At 39.0% G+C, this 20,735-nt stretch overlaps 1 protein-coding gene across 9 annotated transcripts in view; it reads right to left on the bottom strand.

Moving 5' to 3' along the window:
- The window catches only part of LOC121320028 (liprin-alpha-2-like), a 178,838-nt gene that overhangs the window by 48,268 nt on the left and 109,835 nt on the right, over positions 1-20,735 (bottom strand). For 8 of the 9 annotated variants that reach the window (XR_005950784.1, XR_005950785.1, XM_041258143.1 and 5 more), the window contains exons 3-5: positions 7,501-7,602; positions 5,357-5,521; positions 2,589-2,663 (exon numbers count right to left, since the gene is read on the bottom strand). Coding sequence is in view for 7 of the 9 variants with exons in the window: in XM_041258143.1 (XP_041114077.1) it covers positions 2,589-2,663; positions 5,357-5,521; positions 7,501-7,602 (342 nt within the window). In the remaining 2 variants the exon portion in view is untranslated. Of the gene's footprint in view, positions 1-2,588; positions 2,664-5,356; positions 5,522-7,500; positions 7,603-19,345; positions 19,420-20,735 lie in introns of those variants that run through there. The other variant, XM_041258142.1, reaches the window with a different exon arrangement.

Here is a 20,735-nt window from a genome sequence, read left to right as displayed (position 1 = left end):
GTAGAAACTAACTAAAACACAAGTCTGGGAAAAACAAATGGAAGTCTGGAAAAAGTATGGAATTTTGATGTTGAAAAGTGTATGAACCCTGAGATACTGTACCTGTACTGAGTACAGTGTACTTTGCACAGTCCTTAGCTCAATTATGGGCAACCTGACCTTTTTGTCTAGACAACCAAATGTCTACAATGGACTGAAGGGCAAGTGCTGTTACCAACATTTTGTGAGCCCTGGGTACCTTTGCAAACATTCAGTGGCTTTCACATTAAAAGCAGTGGAAACTAACAAAGGTCAGTCCTGCAGACATCCGCTTGAGCTCAACATATGCATGTCTAGTAGGGGCCGATCTAGCCTCCCCGTAAGATCCCCAGCCAAGATTTGCAACTTGACACATATGTGTGCCCCTAGACTGCACCCTTACAACAAATACCCAACATTAATGTCCCTGATATTAAATAACACCACAGAATTCCCCTACAAATTGCTAGCCTTCCCCAGCAAAAACCATACTTGCAGGAAGGACGGTGAAGCCGGCCACTTTTAGTCTGCTGCTGTCCTTGAGATTGTGCTCCAAACAGCGACACAGGAAACGAATCATAGAGAGATCAAGGCTTTAAAGAAAAGGGAACATTTAAGCTGAGCCAAAATGAGTAGATGGACTGAGGGAAGATTGTGAAAATGCTGCTTGAGCAACTCAGGGTCTGCAAGGGAGTGTTTTTTTCAAACGATTGCTCCAGTTACACCCCGGGTTCACAAAAATAAAAAGAGATTACACTAGACAGCAATTTCATAGTCGATTCTGTACACTGTCTGCTCATTGTGTGACATCCTCAACATAAATGCTCTTTTTTTCTGCAATAAAGAAGTCTGTCGTCTTCTGCCTTCTACACCATGGCTAGCAGGGAGTAGCATTGCCAGCTCTCATCAGGGAGGGACCTGGCTAAAAGACACTAGGTGACAGAGCAATGGGAGCTCAACGGAAATTGACTGTTTGAAGGCAAACCCGTGAGATGCAATGATTCCCTTGAATGCAGATACTTAGTGTATGACTTTATTATAGTATATGGGAATAGGACCTCTGTCTGTTAATAGCTGTGTAATGCAGGGAAAAGCACTGGTCATCAGGTCTCTAACTGGGCTGGGATGGCATGCATAACCAACCTAGTCTCCGTCTGTGCAGTGAGTAACCTCAGCCTATCGAGCCCCGCATCAAGTTTTCCAGGAGACGGGCCTCGTCTAGGCCATGACCTTGGGGGGCTTTTAGCTTCAGGCTCATACAGTAACTCCCAACCTTGAACCAAAGCCTGGATTAATTCAGCTCCAGGATACTCATTAGACCAGTCTTCTGGTCTTTTATTCAAGGTCAGACTTTTAACAGTATTGGTTTGATGGGGTTTTAAAGAGAAGTTCAGCAGTGTACAAATTTAACTAAGATGCTAGAACACATTCTTTCAAATGAGATTAATGTTAAAGATAAAAAAAGGTAAACTAACTCAAGACCTCCCTGTCACATAGCAAGAAATATTTTGGTGGTCAGAAACAGGAGCATCTATACATGGCTCATTATGAAAGATTGAAGGGAACCAATGTCTTAAATTATCTTTATACAGGAGGGACATGTGCCACCTGAAAGCAATATTTTAAGGAGCACTGATATAGATCGACGGTGCAAACACTGGCAACAACCTTACAAGGGATTACAGATAATGCTTGTTGCGAGGCACACCAAATTTTTATTATTTGCAAGGCAAAAAGTCAACTTTTCACCTGTACTGTCAGATTCAGGCTCATTGGCGGGGATGGCTACATGCCATGTAGCTTTGCACGTAATAGTGCTTGACATGTGTAAAGTGTAAAGGGAAGGTTTCTAGGACGATTTCAGAGGGAGCTTTGACAGGCAAGATAGAGGGAAAACAGAACTGCAAATAACATGACAAAATCTGACCAGGCCACAGCAGGCTTACTGACTTGCTGTTGTAAAACACTGTGGAGAATGTGTTGGTGTGAGCAGCGGTGCATGACAAGTACGCAAGCAAAGACTGAAGAAATACAGGAATAAAATGACAGGACTGTTTACATTCAGCAAGCATAATCAATACTTGTCAATCTCTCCCACCTTTTTCACTCCGGAGCCTTTATTTTAAACACTTCAGGAGAGAGAGAGAGAGGGAGAAGAGAAAGACTGATGATAGAATTCCTGACTAACATACACCTGCCATTTTCTACAAACAGTAAACTCATGTTTGGTTGGCCAATTACTGAATTGTCTATTTTTCCAGGCGAAAACCCTGAAGCGAACTGGGTTTTAAAGCCATTGCTTACAGTCGGTAGAGGGTATTGTTTCCAGCGTGATAGCCTGTCTTTCCACAATGCACTGCACAGTTGTTGCAAGATTAAACAATAAGCATATATTAGTGTCATGTATTAAATGTCCGATTTTGACAGCCAGTTTCACTGGACCTTGTTCTGTGGCCTAAATAGATTATAAATTATAACTCATCACTGTGTGACAGTTTCAATAAGAGTGATGGGAAACAGCTAAAAAATTGACCACAACCAGACTATTTAAAAGAAAAGCAGCATCTTACCTCTTGGTTAGCTACAGTCAATTCTTCTTCCAAAGTAGAGACTCTCTCCAAGGAGACTCTCAATCGTTCCCTCACCTGGAAAATACATTATTTGGGGATTGGTAGACAGCTCTAGAGAAGCAGATTCTTGCAGGCAGGTTAAATCAGAAAGATTCAAATAATTGGGTCTTATAAAGGAAATACGATTATGTATGTATTCTTTAAAATCTTTTTTATTACCTCATCAACTTTATTTAAATCATTACTGGTTCTACAAAAGATTTAGAAGCGAGTAGTTTTTCAAGATTTACAATTATACTGTATTTACAGTATAATTGTAAATCTCGAAAAACTACTCGCTTCTAAATCTTTTGTAGTCATCTTTGTATTACTTTAGTATAAATACATGTTAATTTGGATTCATATGTTGTTGTAAACGGGTACAAGGATGCCCATTGGAAATAGTGATATTTTGAAATATCACTGTCCTGGTCACAAAAGCAAAGTTTGTGGGGAATAATAGCCATGTTCTATACTTTTCAGGCATAAGCAATTAGGAAATAACACTTACTACCCAGGAACAAAAACCATTTTTTTTTTGTTACACAGTGTAATAAGCCTTGGTTGGCACGCCTTTAAAAAAGTTGCCATTTCTATTTGCTCTTCTCTCACACCGAGACAGAAGATTGCTTGACTCGTGGCCTTTAGAGTCACTGCATTAATCACATTGTTCACGAACTACGGCAGTCCAGGGAATAAACAGGCAGCAGATACTAAAATGGAGGAAACTGCTCTGTTACAGCTGTGTCACACTTTGCAAATCAGGCCATTTTTAAAACAGATCTTTTAAAACAATGTTTATAGAAACAAATCTACATCCTGTCATGGAGTTTGTTCTATTCCTGTATCTATTTTAGTGTGGTTGCTGCAAAATGTGATGAAAATTCAGTGACAGGATTGTATTTTTACACAGTATTAATGCACATATCACAAAAAAAAAAACATTTTGAAAGGCTTTCAAGGAGCAGAACGGACGTTGTTAGTTACGGCTTAACTGTTTAACTCAGCGAAGAGTATTTCTCTCTGCAACATTCAGCAGTGTGGAGTGATAATGACCACAGCCTGGGGTTAGGTGGGGCTTCATGTGGAGTATTTTCCCCATAAAGAAAGTCCACAATACAAATGCAAAAAAAAAAAAAAAAAAGAACATCATATATACATGACAACATGAAAATACAATCATTTCTAGTTTATCCCTTGTTAAATGCTTAATATTTAAAATGAGCAAGGACTGTGTGTCCCGTTGTATTGAAGAGTTTCTCCATCTGGCCTTGTCAGGAGCCTGACCAGGAGCATTGAAGCTTGATGAGACAAAGTATGCCCAAACTCTTTTCCTCCTGAAATCTTGCATGACCGCAAAGGCAGATGCAGCGCTGCCTGTGGTCCCCCAGGCCTGTGCTGTTTTTACTAGGCGAGTCAATGTAGGAGCCTAGAACTTAATTTCTAATATTTCAAGTTAGTCATTCTATACAGCTTTTATTTAAATAAGGATCGGTGCTGTAGCCTATCGACAGAAACTTGCATTTTCTATTTTTATCCCATAGGTGTGAATGACTGAGTATGGTTATTTATTCATAACTGTGTGCGTAAGGTTTAAGATTTAACCAGTCAAGCAGACATTTGCACTTTTGAGACTCAATAGTAATCTGTGCCACCAATTGCTATGAGCGTAATGATGCAATTTTTTCAGAAAAACTAGTTTTTAAAAAAAATGGAGGTAATAATGGTTGAGCAAGCTAAACAGGGCTCTGTGTGGATAAACACTTCCATTCATGAGTGAACAGCTTTTCTTAGGATATGAAACATTTTTTTCATTACCCACATGGTGCTAAATATTTATTTTCATATGAACTGTATATAAACTGGACGAGAGGTTCTCAAGAGGAAGTAAACGTAAAGGTGACAAATGGATGGATCTCCCTGACCACATGGACAATGAGCATCAGCCTCCGACAAAGCGGGTCTCTGCATCAGCAAGGACGCTAACAAGCAATCTGTTAAAAGCAAACAAAAAACACCAATACACGCTACAACTGGACAACACATGAGCTCTACACTTTGTTTTCCTTCATAGGAATTCGGTTTAAGCAGAGAGACCGCTTATATCTGCTAGAAAAAAAAAAAAAAAAAAAAACATTAATGCCATAACCTAAAAAATGCTTTTTTTCTCACTATAACTTTTACACTCTGCATAAAGCAGACACAATTATTTCTCCTAAAAAAATACTGGCGACAGTTTGTACTGCATAAGTATTGGCACAACTGCGTCCCAATATACAGCGTGGTCAGGGGTAGTGTGCTGCAAGTCTATTTTTTATTATTCAGTAAACCATCCATTACCTTAAACAATAATAATAAAAAAAAAAACATTCTGTGGTAAAAAAACAAAAAAAAAAAAAAAAAAAAAAAAAAAAAAAAAAAAACTGTTTGGTCACCAAATCTTTGTCAACGTCTCTTCATAGTCATTCACAAACACTTCCGAATAAAACGTTTTTTTTTTTTTTTTTTAGTATGTCTGCATTCAAAGGCAATGCTTGCAACACATTTTTAAAACAGGAAAAAAAAAAAAAGAAAAACAGGAGGGTCTTTTTAAAGACTGGATACACTGAAACTGTACAAAAATAATTTATCCCGGTACATAGAATACGGGAAGAAGGGGTCGAAATGCAACACTGTCCTCTCTCTCTCTCTCTCTCTCTCTCTCTCTCTCTCTCTCTCTCTCTCCTTACCTTCTCATCCAGAGCCTTGTGATGTTCAAACAGAGACTTGAGAGCTTTGAGGACCTCGACTTCACTGGAAACCCCAGAAGGTGACTGGGCCTGTCGCTTCACGACTGTCATCCGCAGCGAACGCTCGTGTCTGGAAACCAGGCACTCCAAATGCTCCAGCAGCAGCTATTGAGAGAAAAGCACAGAGTTACTGTAGAGTACTGTACCACTGCAGGCAACTTCTGAGAGAAGAACATGGCATTATTGTATAGAACTGTATCACTGTAGGCAATTATTGGCCAATTAAATGATTCATAATTGGAGAATTAAAAAGTGCATTCATGGATCCTGTTCACAAAGCGTTATGAGGTTTTATTTTTCAATTCTGGTTTTATGGACTAAATTACAGTGTTCAGTATAGTGCGCTTTCTGGCCTGCAATAGTTTAGTTTAGTCCATCAAAGCTTCTTTATTTTCTTTAAATAACTCATGAGATTTTGGAAATAAGGCCTTATATTCAAATTTGATAAAGTACATTGGTTAAAAGACACAGCTGGGAAATCCAGAAAAAAAGGAATTCTCTTTAAAAAAAAAACCCAAAAAAACAAAAATCCCTTTCTAAGAAATAATACGGTGAGTTTCTCTCAATAGCAGAGCTATACCTCAAACATGGATCAATACCAAAGTTCAACACAGTTCTACTGTACTGTATATGCCAATCGGTGCCTCATCCAGGGATTATACTCTTGATAAAAGTGTTACGACTTGACTCACCTTTAAAAAGTAAACTGGAAAAGCTTTTTTCAGAAACATATGTCTGAAGAGATTAGAGAGGTAATCAACACTAACACTGCATGAAGTTATATTTCTATGTGTGGAGAAGTAGCCTTTGGCAGTACACTATGAACGGTGCTAATAAAGCATAACTTTCATTAGCAACTAACCCACAACACACTACCTTCACCCCCCGCAAATAAAAAGAAGGGCATAAACACGGCACAGAGTTGTGAAGAGGTTACTATGATCTCTGACACTGTAAAGAGGCTTATAGTGCTTAGTGCTAAGGAGAAGTATTAAAAAGCCATTACCCTTAACTAAACACTGCTGTCAGCTTCTTTATCTTTTAGTTACCAGCTTGAGCAAGCCTGAGGGTCTTGCCAAATCTTCAGATTTCTCTGAGCCTCTGGATCAGGTTACAGCACCCTACTGTAGGTAGTGACATCAATGATATAGAACGCGGTACACTTGCAGACAGGTTCTAGCGCCTTGCTTTTTTAACAGTTATAACAACTTTATATAATGTTTTTCTGTTGAACACTAGTATTATTGTATCAATAAACTGATGTTTATGTCTTACAAGACCCTGTGACCTTTGCCCTTTCTTTAAGCTAAAGACTTATTGTTTTCCCTACCGCTGGTAAGAAATACCTTCACACTGCAGCCTGCACAACCTTTGCCATTCCCTGAAGAACAAGATAAAAATGGTTCATACACTAAAGTTATTGTTGGCTTTCATTTTTTATTGGTTACCAGTTAACTTAAATTAGTAATCATGTGAACAGGAAACTTTCTTTAATAAAAGTAGCACTCTTTGAACTAAAATTACATATGCAGTTATGCTGTATTTAGAAATTGGTTACGTTTCACAAAATGATACTAACATTACTCATGTAGTAACAAATGTACGTAGGGAAATAAGAAAAGTTGATCTACAGTTCGTTTGTGAGTATTTTAGTAGTTTTTCCCCCCATAGCTTAACCTAATGCTGGAATTGAACCTTCCTTCACAGACCTCAAGATAGACACTGCAAAATAACCTTTAGTGCATCAAACGGACGATACAGTACCTGGCCCACCTGAGTTGATGACTTGCCAGAAGTTATACCTGTGGGGTAACTAAACTTACATTAATTTATTCACCTATACTATTACACAGAATAAAAGTTAGTGCCCTTGCTATCGTGTGTCTGAATGTAATTGCTTCAACGATCTTCAAAGTCAAATCTGAATGTTCAGATCACTGCTTGCCCCTTGGCAAGATCAATGTGAGGTAACAGGGAAAAAAAGGTTAATTAACCTGTGCTGGTTTGGCATGAGCCCGATTGGCTGTGGTCTAGTTAGACGTTTCTAGAGCCCCTGGCAGTTTTTGGGTTCTCTTAGTACTCACTCTGGTGTTGTTCCTCTCGGCTTTCAATTCTGAAATCTCCTCTTCTTTTTCCAGCAACTGTTCCCTGCATGAGTTTAACTCCTTTGTTAATGCAGCAAACTCCTGCAGAAGATACACAAAAATAAATGCAAGGTCAAAATTATAATCCGAGGGGTGGGTTTTATCTATTACGATGGAAGGATCATAATCCACATAGAAATTATTAAATTAGATGACAGTGAACTTGCACACACGTTTAGTTATATAACGCAAACAACCCTTCATGGCAAAGCCAATTGAAACATAATAGAGCAGCACAACAGCTCGCTTTCTTGTGATTTTTTTTTTGTTGTTTTTTCAGCACCTGTGTCTCTGAGGGCGTCTTGCTGCTGTTATCAGTGTATTTAGCTGATGGCTGGAGGATTTCCAAGAACTACCTTTATAATAATAAATAAAAATAATTAATTTTTATTTTTAAATAGTGCCTTTCATAGTGAACCACCATCACAAAGTGCTTTACAAGATAATATGATTCTGCATTCTAAGATGTATTTATACTCTTTCCATTTACAGTATTGTAATAAAACATGTCATTTGTCTTATTACAAAACAGCCTAGAAAACAGGTACCATTACTTCATGGAATAATGTTCTTTCAATTAACCCCATTCTGAGCTGCAGGATACAGCCTGCCGATCCCTGTCATTTGAAACTCTTCGGATACAGAGTTGAATCTAAAAAACACACATTACGATATTCTAAATAATTCAAGTCATACTTCACAGAATAGTGTTTACAATTCAGCGGAGGCAGTGAATATTACATTTTGAGGGGCTCGGTAGTTTGTCTTTTAAAACATAATGTGGGCCGCAAAAAAACCAAAACAAAAAAAAAAAACAAAAAAAAAAACCCTTAAAAAAACACCAACATCTCATTTAAATACCATCACGGCAACAAAGACAGTCATTGTGTTCCTCTGCGAGTCCTGCAGCTGAAGTTATCAGAGAAGAAAATCACAGCATGCACTAATTAGCATTATACTTTGATCAGCACCCTTATTTTATATATATATATATATATATATATATATATATATATATATATATATATATATATATATATATATATATATATATATATATATATATATATATAATAAAAACAACATTAGATTAGACAGACGTGCTGTCTCTAGTCAACCCTGACCTGAAATACTGACCTTACCACTCACTCATGTATGTCAAAATGTGACCAGGTTGTGACTAGAAGTTGCAAGCACGGCTTCCAAGGAGTTACTGTGAAATTTAAGCATTTTGATTGGTTGCCATTCATTCAGTTGTAGACATCACTTTCCATAGGCCTTTTTATTTTTTTACAAACTTGACATTAATAGTAACAATACTTGTGACCTTAAGGAAAGGTCAAAGGTCACAATCAAGGTAATTTTTGAATAGTGCCCTGTCACAAAGGCGGCTGTAGTGGGTGACGTCAGACCAGAAACAGGAACGAGGAAATAAACAACAGAGAGGTGGAGTTGGGTGGAGCTGAGCAATTGTTTTCGCTCAGCATTTAATCAATGAAGAGAACAGTAAATAAAAATGTTGCAACAAACAAAACCACAGGACACAGCACTTTTGCCAAATTAATGAGACAAACAAAACAGACTACACAGACAAACAAGGTGTTTTTTTTTTTTTTTTAATAGAGCATACATTAATTCCCACAGGCCTCCACTACTCTGTGAAGTTTCAAGAGTTTTTATTCAACAGTGTTTATTTTATGCAACTAAAGCAATGCTGAAATTTGATTGGCCCACAGCAGCCATGTTCTTTACTGTAGCAATATAATTTGGGAAATCTTTAAAGCAAGCCATACCTGGATCATGTATGCCAAGTTTTACTTCAATCAAATTTTGGAGAAGGCGGCATTTGTATGTTAATTAGGTTAACATGGCCGCCATACCACTGAACCAATAAGCTTCATTTCGAGCTCCGTGCTTCTTGGACAAGCCCTAACTATGTATACCAAGCTTCGGAACTCTGCAATAAGTGGTTTCCGACATGAAGATGTTTGTGAATTGTAAAAAAAAAATTGTCGTAAATTCCAATATGGCTGCCAAACCATGTGACCAATCGCATTCATTCAGCTGTGGATATTTGTTCCCATTTGGTTCCCGTTTTCTTGCAACAGTTTTGATTTTATGCAACTTAAGGTTATGTTGGCAGAAAGAAAAAATAATAATAATCATCTTAACAACAATAGGCTTCTCAGCAATGGGATTGGAAGCCTAATAATAATACTATTATTGTTATTATTATTATATCCAGCACTTACCAACTGAATTTACTGATTAATAATTTATAATAATTTACTCCTCTCAATCTCTATTGCTATGGGTATGTAATGCAATCAGAAAATCTCCTGTGCTCTTTAATCTGACTGCTGGAGTACAGTGTCTGGGCACAAACTGTCATCTGGAATTACAGTTTGTTACATCAGTATTGCAAGGCCGGGGCTACTTGATGCCTTGAAGGGAAAATTCTCTGCATAACTAATATGAGCTGACAGATTCAAACTACACTGCTAAATTAAAAAAAAGAACACACACACACACACACACACACACACACAAAGTGAACTGCTAAACACTGCATGAACCACAATTGATTGTTTTACAAATATATTTAATATATTGATGAGAACACTGTAGTTACAAAAAAAAAGGTCATTAAAAGTATGCTATTCATTTGCTTCAGTGATACTTGAACAGTTTAAAATAAAAATCTTAATTTCACAATATTTGAATGTTGGAGCTGCCTTTCCAGAGAGTAAAACAGAGAACACTCTATTGTGCAGATGTGTGTGTGTTTTTTTTTTAAATCATTCCAGAACTATTTTAAAATATGTAATTGGGCGCCGAAGGAAGACAAGTGTTAAAAGTTTCCACTTTCAAAATATAAATTTAGTTAGCAGCTGGTGTAGAAGCTCCTGGAACTGTACTCACACCAGTGATACTTGACCAGTCTGTCACTGCAGTATCTCAGTGGGGCTCTTTAGCTTTGACATGACAGGTATTCATTACTCCGTTTCTATATTACTGCAGCATCACATCTCAAAGCACATTGGAAATAAAATCCGAAACTTTTCCTTAACAGCAACTGATCCACATGCTGGTGTATACAGCTATAAAGGCCTGGCCTGCATTACAAACAGCATGTCTATGACTGGCGACTAGAGCTGGAGAGAAGCTCCTGAGGACAAAACAACTTGCAGGAGCAGAGACCAACATTTCAGAAACTGAAGAAGACCCACTTAGAATGACTGCAAACATCAGAGAAATTTGAGACAAAAAATTACAGTATAATGCACCTTGAAGCTACTCCAAACTAGTGATCATATTATAAACCTGATCATGCAAAACTATTTTAGTCCAATAACACCTTTACAAAAATGACACTGAAAAAAGTTGTGCTAATATATGCCTCACAAGTCAGAAAAATAATAATAAAAAAAAGTAATGGAAGCTTCTACTCCTGGGGCTTTAGTCTTTATTCTCCTCTGAGTCCACAAAATGTAAGACTCAAGCCTTACAGAATCACTTAAATTAATAAAGGAAAGCAGGACTGAATTACAATTATTCAGGCTTTGAAAAGTTGCAAAGTAAAGTGATTTATTTTTGATATATTTTATATATACGATTGTGACGAATTGTCAGAACCGGGACAACAGCACCTCCAAGCATCAGACCAGAGCAGGAGCCGCAGTTTTTGAGAAAAAAAAAATATTGGATTACAACAAAATATATATATAAATAAATAAAATGGGATGGAAGGAGGATAAAGAGGTGACGGACAGGGAGGAGGAGTGCCACCTAATGGCCAGATATCCACGGCGATTTAACAAGCCATCCTCTGCGACCAGGACCATCTGTTCGCCCGGCCGCAGTGGCTGAGAAGAGGGCCAACACCCACACCCCAGCTTGTCCTAACTCCCTGCCTCGCTTCGCCTGGGGCTGCCTGCCGCGCTGCATCACCTAGGGTTGCTGGAACTGCTTCGCCAGGGCTTGCAGTCGGCTCTGCTTGGCCGCAGGGGTCAGTGTGGCCGGACCCCCACCAGAGGGAGCTGCCGGTTATGAAAAAGGGGGGAGAGGTCAGGAGACCACCCTTCCCCGCAGCAATTTCGCTGCAGAAGTTCTGGGGGCTGGAGTCCCCCCAGAGGGAGCTGCCAGCTATAAAGGGGGGGAGAGGTCAGGAGACCACTTCCCCCCACAGCAGTTTCGCTGCTGAGAGATCTTGGCGGAGGTCTGGAGACCACCAACCCCAGCAGCTTTTCCGCTGCTGGACTTGCCCCGGCTGAAGGAGTCAGTCTGGGAGCTGTCAGCACGTCTGCTGACAGCCGCACCATTGGCAGCATTTCTGCTGCCAGTGGTACAGCGGGAGGAGAGATTCGCCCTACTGTCAGCACGTCTGTTGACAGCCTGGCCAGTAGCAGCCTGGCTACTGGAAACATTGCCGCCCATCAACCCCTTAAAGTCCCTGTTCCTGGCTCAGGAGTTTGAGCAAGACTTTTGGGATTTTAAGGGGGGAGGTGGCCATTGAGGCCATGTGTGCTTTGCACAGGGGGGGAGGTATATGTGCCGAAGTGCCCGCCCGTGTGTATTTTCTGTTATATGTTGCATGCTGGGTGTTTAATGTTGGTGTATAGTCATTGGTACACGGGATATAAACGGGTCTGTGTAACATGAGTGTTTAAAATGTATATTTGTATTTAGGCATGAGGATTGCTCCACCAAACTCCACCTCTCTTGTTGTTTTATTTCCTGGCTCTGGTCTGATGCCACCCACTCCAGCCATCTTTGTGATAAGGATACAGTATTCATGCAATCCACAACCAAGAGTTTCCAGTTTCCAAGCAAGAGCTCTGCCAGTTGAGCAAAATGAGGCTCCTTTAGCCCAGATGCTCAGACTGTCATATTTTCCCCATGTTCAGTAAAACTTCAGTTTGACATGTTATCGAAACAAGATTCAGTCAGAGTTACTGTATCACATATTCAATATTTCACCTGTCTTGAAAATCAAGATTTAAGAAAATATATTTTGGGGTAAAATGAATTTGCACACAGTAATTCTGTATTGGTAGTACACTGCTACCATATGAGGCAGCACTGCACTTGTTTGTTAAAATCTTTAGATCTAATACCAATATATTCAGTAGGTGCTGGGTCTAAGAGGGATGAAATTGCCAACTCATATCAGTTCTTTTGCAAGGCTTGTAAAGACATAATTTCGAGTGTGTGTGTGAAATGCAAAATTATTTAGTTTGCACCCTTAAATGAGGGTGCAAAAGGAAATTCTCTGGACTAACATTGTTCTGGTTATCTTAACTGCACGCTTTCTTGCATCATTTTGGAAAATTAAGCACTGCGTCACGATTCATCCACTTATAACTGGATTAAACTGTCAAAAGGAGGTGATAACAAAATGAATCCGCTCATGAGACATCTACTTAGACATACGTTAATGAAGCCACACCAAACTGCCATTGATGATGCATGCATAAGTTATAATTGATTGTCTCTGCTTCACTTCAAAAGACCTTTGCCATCCGCTACAAAGCTGAGCTGCCTGGAGGTGACATCATCAATGGCAGCCCCAGCCAGGCTGCTCAGAGCTGGGCTGTCAGTGCATCAGTATCCCTGCCGCTGTGCCACTGAGGAGTGCTGGCTGGCACAGAGTGCCTGATTTCACACCGCTCTGACAGCCAGGGCTCCCGTTGAGTTCAACAAGATGTTATGTGTTAATTAAAGAGCGTTATTAATACCTTGCATTTGGTTTGGAAGAACATTCTGAGGCAGCAACACGTTGAAGTTTAAACTGCCTTCAACTGAAGTATTCTATCCACAGGGAAATAATAAGTGGACACAAGCAGTAGCCAAGGCTGCCTTAAAGAAAGTACTGTTGTGCGCTTACCTACACAACAATGTTCACCATTACTGCTTTGAGCTCAGCATATTTCCTGTTTGATTGCATGAATGGTTGGTTTTGATTTCATTATAAAAATAAGCTTTCTTAATTCACTGTTGATCTGATCTGTGGCAATGGGCCATAACATTGTCACCTCCACATGTTGTGCTCCGGTGTGACTGGAATGAAACTATAAAACGTGCCGAGTTTCACAGGCAGAGTTTCAGACACGTGCAGTTTGCTTAAGGATCATTATATCGGAGGCTTATTTAAACGTGGATGCACTAGACCAGTGTTTCCCAACCCTGTTCCTGGAGGCACACAGTCTTTGCTGGTTTTTGTTCCAATGCAGTGCTCATTTGCTTAATTGAACCGTATTAACAAAGAGCTTGAAAATAACAGGAAACTGTCCAGTTAATCACTTTATTAGTTCAATGAAGGGTTCAATTAACCAACTGAGAGCTGCATTGGAACGAAAACCAGCAAACACGGGAAACACTGCACTATACTGCAATAAAACATGACTGACAAAAGCAGTAGAAGATAATCAATTATAGCTGTTATTTAACACTGTGCAGGATGCCTTGTGGGGGAAATATTACATCTGGTTTAGTGAGATTTCATCAATTTAAAAATACCATTCCATAGACATAGTAATTTCTGCTATGGAGTAATATTCAATTTCATGGAAGTAATTATATTCATCTTATCTGCATATAGAAATGTGTAGGGATCTGTTCATCACGCTGTACTTCAATCTCTGCTTCTGGGTCGGAGTTCCAAGAACTACTTGTTAAAATGACGCTGAACATGATACCCTGGAACACTCTGTGAAAATAGACCCTGTATTATATGAATCATGAAGACCTCTCAGGTGTGGTACAGTGAGTAACTACCGTGACTTGTTGAAGTTTTCCAGGCCAGTTCACAATCCAAGTGGGAAACATGGTGCTTCATTCAACATTTCTCATGCAGTACATGGAAATAAAAGTTAACTCCTATAGCTCTCTGTCACAAACACGGCCGGAGTGGGTGGAGTCAAACCAGAAGCAGGAAAATAAACAGAGAGAGAGGTGGAGTTTGGTGGAGCTGAGCAAATGGTCTCGCTCAGCATTTAATAAATAAACAAACAGACAGAAAATAAATGGCTGTAACAATACAAAAACAGGACACGGCACATTCACCAAAACAAACAGACAAACAAAACAAACAATGGACCAACAAACAAACACGGTGAGCTTCTATTTTTTAACAATTACTATTATTCTGATTATTTCTACCTCCGTCTCTTATCCCGTTCTCCACTCACCGAACACCCAACCGCGAGTGGGCGAAAACATGCCGCTTTTATGCAGCTGTACCAAGACTCGATTGCTAATCAATCATTCAATTGGAGTCTCGGTACAACTGCATGTGAATTAATAAAGTGCAATTCCCCATGCTCACATATTATTACTTTTTACTTGCAGGTGAAGTGCTGTGCAATCCTCGTGCCTAAATACAAATATACATTTTAAACACTTGTGTTACACAGACCCGTTTATATCCTGTGTACCAATGACTATACACCAACATTTAACACACCACATGCAACATATAACAGATAATACACACAGGGGAGGGCACTTTGTCACGCTCTCCTACTCAGGTGGAGTAATATGCACTAAAACTGGAAATGGAGAAGGGTTCAACTACAATGATGTCAACTGACATCGCCGGTCAGCTTGGCACTTTATCCAGGGACCTAAGGTCTTGTGGTGACAGACTCACAACTTCTCAATCCAATTAAAGCAGAGCAGTCAGTATTCAGAGCCATTCCATTTCTCTTCTGCAGTGGTACCTGACTCCCCTGTTAAAGAGAACATTAACAAAAAGGTGTCTTTTTCACTCTGGTTATTTTAACAAAAGTTATAAATCTTGGAAACGCGATGCCCTTACAAGGTGGCTCATTTATTTCATAGGGAAATCACATCTCTTGGGTAGACAAGCAGATGTGCTATAAAATGGAAGGCCACAAAGGGATAATTTCATTGTAAAAAGTTTTATTTTTAAAGGATCATTTTTTTGTATATAAAAAAAAAAAAATTAACTGTATAAGCATCTGTGACAGGGTGAAGGCAAAGTGGGGTAAAATCTGGCCTCCCGACAAGGACAAGCTGTTGCAGCTAATAAAGACAGTTTGGAAGCACTAGCAAAGTAGCACCCTGCAAAGTGGCTGGTGATTGTGAACAAGTGTGGATGTGATGCAGTGCAGGAGCAATAACAGACAATTGTAATCCGGTTTGGAAAGGTTTATTTTTTTAATCCGGGTCTGGTGACCAAAAGAAAATGCTCCGGCAATACACAACAATGTGTAATGCGTGGAGCCAAATAAACGGGTTTACAGTCCCAAACAATAATCAATATGCGCCCCACAATACTAAAACATAGTCACCAGTGTGTATTAGTGCTCGTGGTGGGTGATAACAGGCTACTTTTGTGACAGTTGTGAAGTGCATTTCCGGCTTGTGCTGGCCCAAAAGCGACAGCTCTGGAAATGTGTTTAGCTGTCTGGTGGTTCAACAAACAAGACAATTACTAACAACATGGAAAATAAACAAACACTACAGTATCCCGTTCAAACCTGGCGTATGTTCTTTACCAAAAGGAAAACAAAAAAACAAAAAAAGAAGTACGAGAACAAGACTCTTGTTTTGTCATTTTCTATAGAATGCATGGAAACAGTTCATCTCCAGAGGAAATAAAGCATGAAAACCAACATGTTTAACTCTTCTGGCAGTCATTCCATTAAACTTGCCAGTTCATAATGATTGCAATTGAAATGACTTCAGTGTGTTGATTTGAGCCAGACAATTGTGCTACAGGTCAAAAGGAACTCTACACTGCCTATACTGTACCTGCACTACAGTCTCATGAGAGACAAACACACACACACACACACAAACACACATACACACACGTATTAACCAAAATACAGTAACAGCTGAAACAAATAAAGAAAACCAAAACAATCAATAAGGACCACTGTTTAATTCTGAAATCTTAAACAGAAAGCATGGTGCTCTCATATATATTAACAAGGTAAAATGCTGTTTCATAAACATAAGAAACACAAGAAAGTTTACAAACGAGAGGAGGCCATTCGGCCCATCCTGCTCGTTTGGTTGTTAGTAGCTTATCGATCCCGGAACCTCATCAAGCAGCTTCAACAACATTATACTGGGGAGTTAATTCCAGACCCTCACGATTCTCTGTGCAAAAAAAGTGCCTCCTATTTTCTGTTCTGAATGCCCCTTTGTCTAATCTCCATTTGTGACCCCTGGTCCTTGTTTCAGGTCGAAAAAGTCCCTTGGATTGACATTGTCAATACCTTTTAGAATTTTGAATGCTTGAATTAGGATGCCACGTAGTCCTTTGTTCAAGACTGAACAGATTCAATTCTTTTAGCCTGTCTGCATATGACATGCCTTTTAAACCCGGAATAATTCTGGTCACTCTTCTTTGCACCCTTTCTAGAGCAGCAATATCCTTTTTGTAGCGAGGTGACCAGAACTAAACGCAATATTCAAGATGAGGTCTTACTAATGCATTGTACAGTTTTAACATTACTTCCCTTGATTTAAATTCAACACTTTTCACAATGTATCCAAGCATCTTGTTGGCCTCTTTTATAGCTTCCCCACATTGTCTAGATGAAGACATATCTGAGCCTTAAAAACTCCTAGGTCTTTTTCATAGTCCTTCTTTAATTTCAGTATCTCCCATATGATATTTATAATGTACATTTTTATTTCCTGCGTGCAGTACCTTACACTTTTCTCTATTAAATGCCATTTGCCATGTGTCTGCCCAGTTCTGAATCTTGTCTAGATCATTTTGAATGACCTTTGCTGCTGCAGCATTGTTTGCCACTCCTCCTATTTTTGTGTCGTCTGCAAATTTAACAAGTTTGCTTACTATACCAGAATCTAAATCATTAATGTAGATTAGGAATAGCAGAGGACCTAATATTGATCCCTGTGGTACTCCACTGGTTACCACACTCCATTCTGAGGTTTCTCTTCTAATCAGTACTTTCTGTTTTCTACATGTTAACCACTCCCTAATCCATGTACATGCATTTCCTTGAATCCCTACTGCGTTCAGTTTGAGAATTAATCTTTTATGCGGGACTTTGTCAAAAGCTTTCTGGAAATCTAAATAAACCATGTCATATGCTTTGCAATTCTCCATTATTGATGTTGCATCCTCAAAAAAATCAAGCAGGTTAGTTAGACACGATCTCCCTTTCCTAAAACCATGTTGACTGTCTCCCAGGATACTGTAACCATATAGGTATTTTTTTTTATTTTGGATCTTATTATAATTTCCATAAGTTTGCATATAATATGTCAGGCTTCTTGGTCTGTAGTTACCTGGTTCAGTTTTAATTCTCTTTTTGTGGATCGGTATTACGTTCGCAATTTTCCAGTCTGTCGGTACAACTCCTGTGTCAAGAGACTGTTGCATGATCTTGGTTAGCGGTTTGTAAATTACTTCTTTCATTTCTTTGAGTACTATTGGGAGGATCTCATCCGGCCCAGGGGATTTGTTTATTTTAAGAGCTCCTAGTCCCTTTAACACTTCTGCCTCAGTTATGCTAAAGTTATTTAAAACTGGATAGGAACTGGTTGACATGTGGGGCATGTTGTCCGTACCCTCCTTTGTAAAAAGTTGTGAAAAATAATCATTTAATATATTTGCTATTTTTTGCTAACCTTGTTGTTTGAATCAGAAAACACAGTTCAGAAAATATAAAAGTATGTATCTCAAATATGTTAGAATATATGATCTATTGAAAAAGCAGCCACGACAGAGGATTCACAAATATTTTTCAATCAATTAGTATCCGAGCACTTACCTCAGAATTGTCTATGTGGTAAATAGTGGCGTTCCTCTGGAAAAACAGTGAGATAATCTTGGGCAATGCATCCTGCTAAGCAAGTAGCCTCAGCCAAACATACTGTACAAGCTCCCATTGTAGGGATGGTTTAATACAATAAATCAGTGTCCATGTAGAACACACATCAAAATGCAAATAAAACCAACACAAAACAAGCACCTGCATCCCATTCCGAGGAGCTGGGTAATAATTATGATTCAGTATGCTAGAACATTCATATTTTATTACAGCCTGGTTATAAACAAGATCTGAGTGAAGGTCTGCCTGCTGGGATTCTAAACCTCACAGGTTCTCTCAAAGCTTGCCTAGAGACGAGCTATTTGACAAATTATTACGCTTGATTCTTAATTCACATTTTCCAGTCAACCTTTCCTTTTTTTTTTTTTGACTCAAGATTGTTCATGAGGAGAAAGAGAATCTTGTAGGCATCATATTGTACCCAGCTCATACACTGTTGGAGGACAGAGTATAGCTTGGATGCAGTATGGTGTTCAAAAGAAATCTGTGCCAAAAACACTGTGCCTCTACTATTTTCCAATATATATATTTTTTATTGTTGTTACTTTCATTAGCCTGCATATATGCAGAAAGTAGTTTAAACCTACCTCTGCCATAAAGTTTTCCTTTCATTACTTTGCAATGTTGCTCTTGTGGGGTCAATAGTAACGACTCATTATATTTCTCCCTTTAGTCAGCTAAAGGGTGAATCCTTTCCACTGGCAGACAGTCAGCTCACTACCCCGAGCTGTGGAAATCCCACCCACGGTTTAAAAATGCACTGTGATCAAGAGCCATCTTCCTTCCTTTCCCTAGCCACCACAGGGCTGTGCTGAAAATAAAGCAGTGCTGTTGACTTCTCCTTCATGAAATCTTAGGACACACACAGAGTACTAGCAGGAGAGCTTCCAGCAACAAATCTAAAAATTGTGTCTCGTCAGCCTGTGAAAAGAACAGTGACTCACATGCTCTATATAGGAACCATTCTTCCTTCACCACAGGCTCCAGGAAATTGGCCATGACACTGGTTCATGTCTATAAAAAAAAAAAACAGCTTTTAAAAGCAAAAGTACTACTTTAAGGCACTGGTATAGGATAAAGCTGTGCAAATGGCTGCCTGTATTATTATTATTATTATTATTATTATTATTATTATTATTATTATTTTCTTAGCAGACGCCCTAAGAAATAAATATGTAGATAACTCATGGTAATAGTCGAATAAAAATCCCCTGCTTGGGACTTTTATATCAGAAGACATCTCCCAGGAGGTGGAGAATCACTCTGACAGTGTTCTGAAGTCTAACTCCAAAGCAGAATGCAGTTTCCAGTGTGTGATTGTGCACTACATTTAAAACTGGAACACAACTATATAAGCCAAGCTTAAAAAGATCAAAAGTTATTTTGTGTACTAATGAGCCATGACCTGGGCCGCATCAAATGCGCATCCAAAGGTCTAAACCGAGAACCCACACAACTTTACTATAGGCACTGTTTGAAAGATTATGTGAAAAATCGGCAGGCTTTAGGGCATAAGGAGAGATTTACAAACACCTCTGCCTCGCAAGCCATAAAAAGGCTATGCTACAAATATTACTGCAGACAAAAATAAAACATGGAATAGAAAATTATAGGGACACAATTTACTACCTTTCACCCTTCCTAATAAGTAAGTCACATCTACTAACATGAGCAATACAAGACTTGCAGCAATGTCAGGGCAGGGTAAAATATAGCTGTATCTTTTAGCGCTGGACATTTTTATTTTCACAGTAGTGAGCGGCCATCTAGAATTCCAGTCTCCTGCCATGTAACAAAAGCAAAATTCCTGGGAAATATGATGCCTTCTGATTCTGCATTCAGGGAAATGTCTTGCGAAAATAAAGTGGCTTATAGTATTACTAGGAAGCTGAGGGAAAGGGAAGAGAGATCCATTACACAATCCTGTTAACAAACGGCAGGCCAAGATGCATTGTCAGCCCCTTGATGGTAAAAATCTTGCTAGGACTTCACAATTTCGACACTCTGAACGGAAATAAATAAAACTGCAATGGTGTAAGGTCACGTCTTTGGCAAGATAAGGACTATTATCGGCTCAGTAGGTACGACAGTTGACTGTTTCTGCATAATAAGTGGGGGCATTGCCAAAATTTGGATACGACTAAACCAAAAAGTTTTTAAATAAATAAATAAAGAAACAAACAAACAAACAATAACGGACAGCTACGTAGCAAGCAATCTTTGTTTTAAGATCACTGAATGAGCACACAGACTGATGAGCAGCAGGGACGTACGATAGCCTCCTAAGTCACCAGCCATCTCCACTAACCCACACACAACACACCTACTTACTTT

Source organism: Polyodon spathula, chromosome 8, assembly GCF_017654505.1.
Source record: "Polyodon spathula isolate WHYD16114869_AA chromosome 8, ASM1765450v1, whole genome shotgun sequence".
Taxonomy (NCBI): Eukaryota; Metazoa; Chordata; class Actinopteri; order Acipenseriformes; family Polyodontidae; genus Polyodon; species Polyodon spathula.
This window is presented reverse-complemented; position numbering and strand designations above follow the sequence as displayed.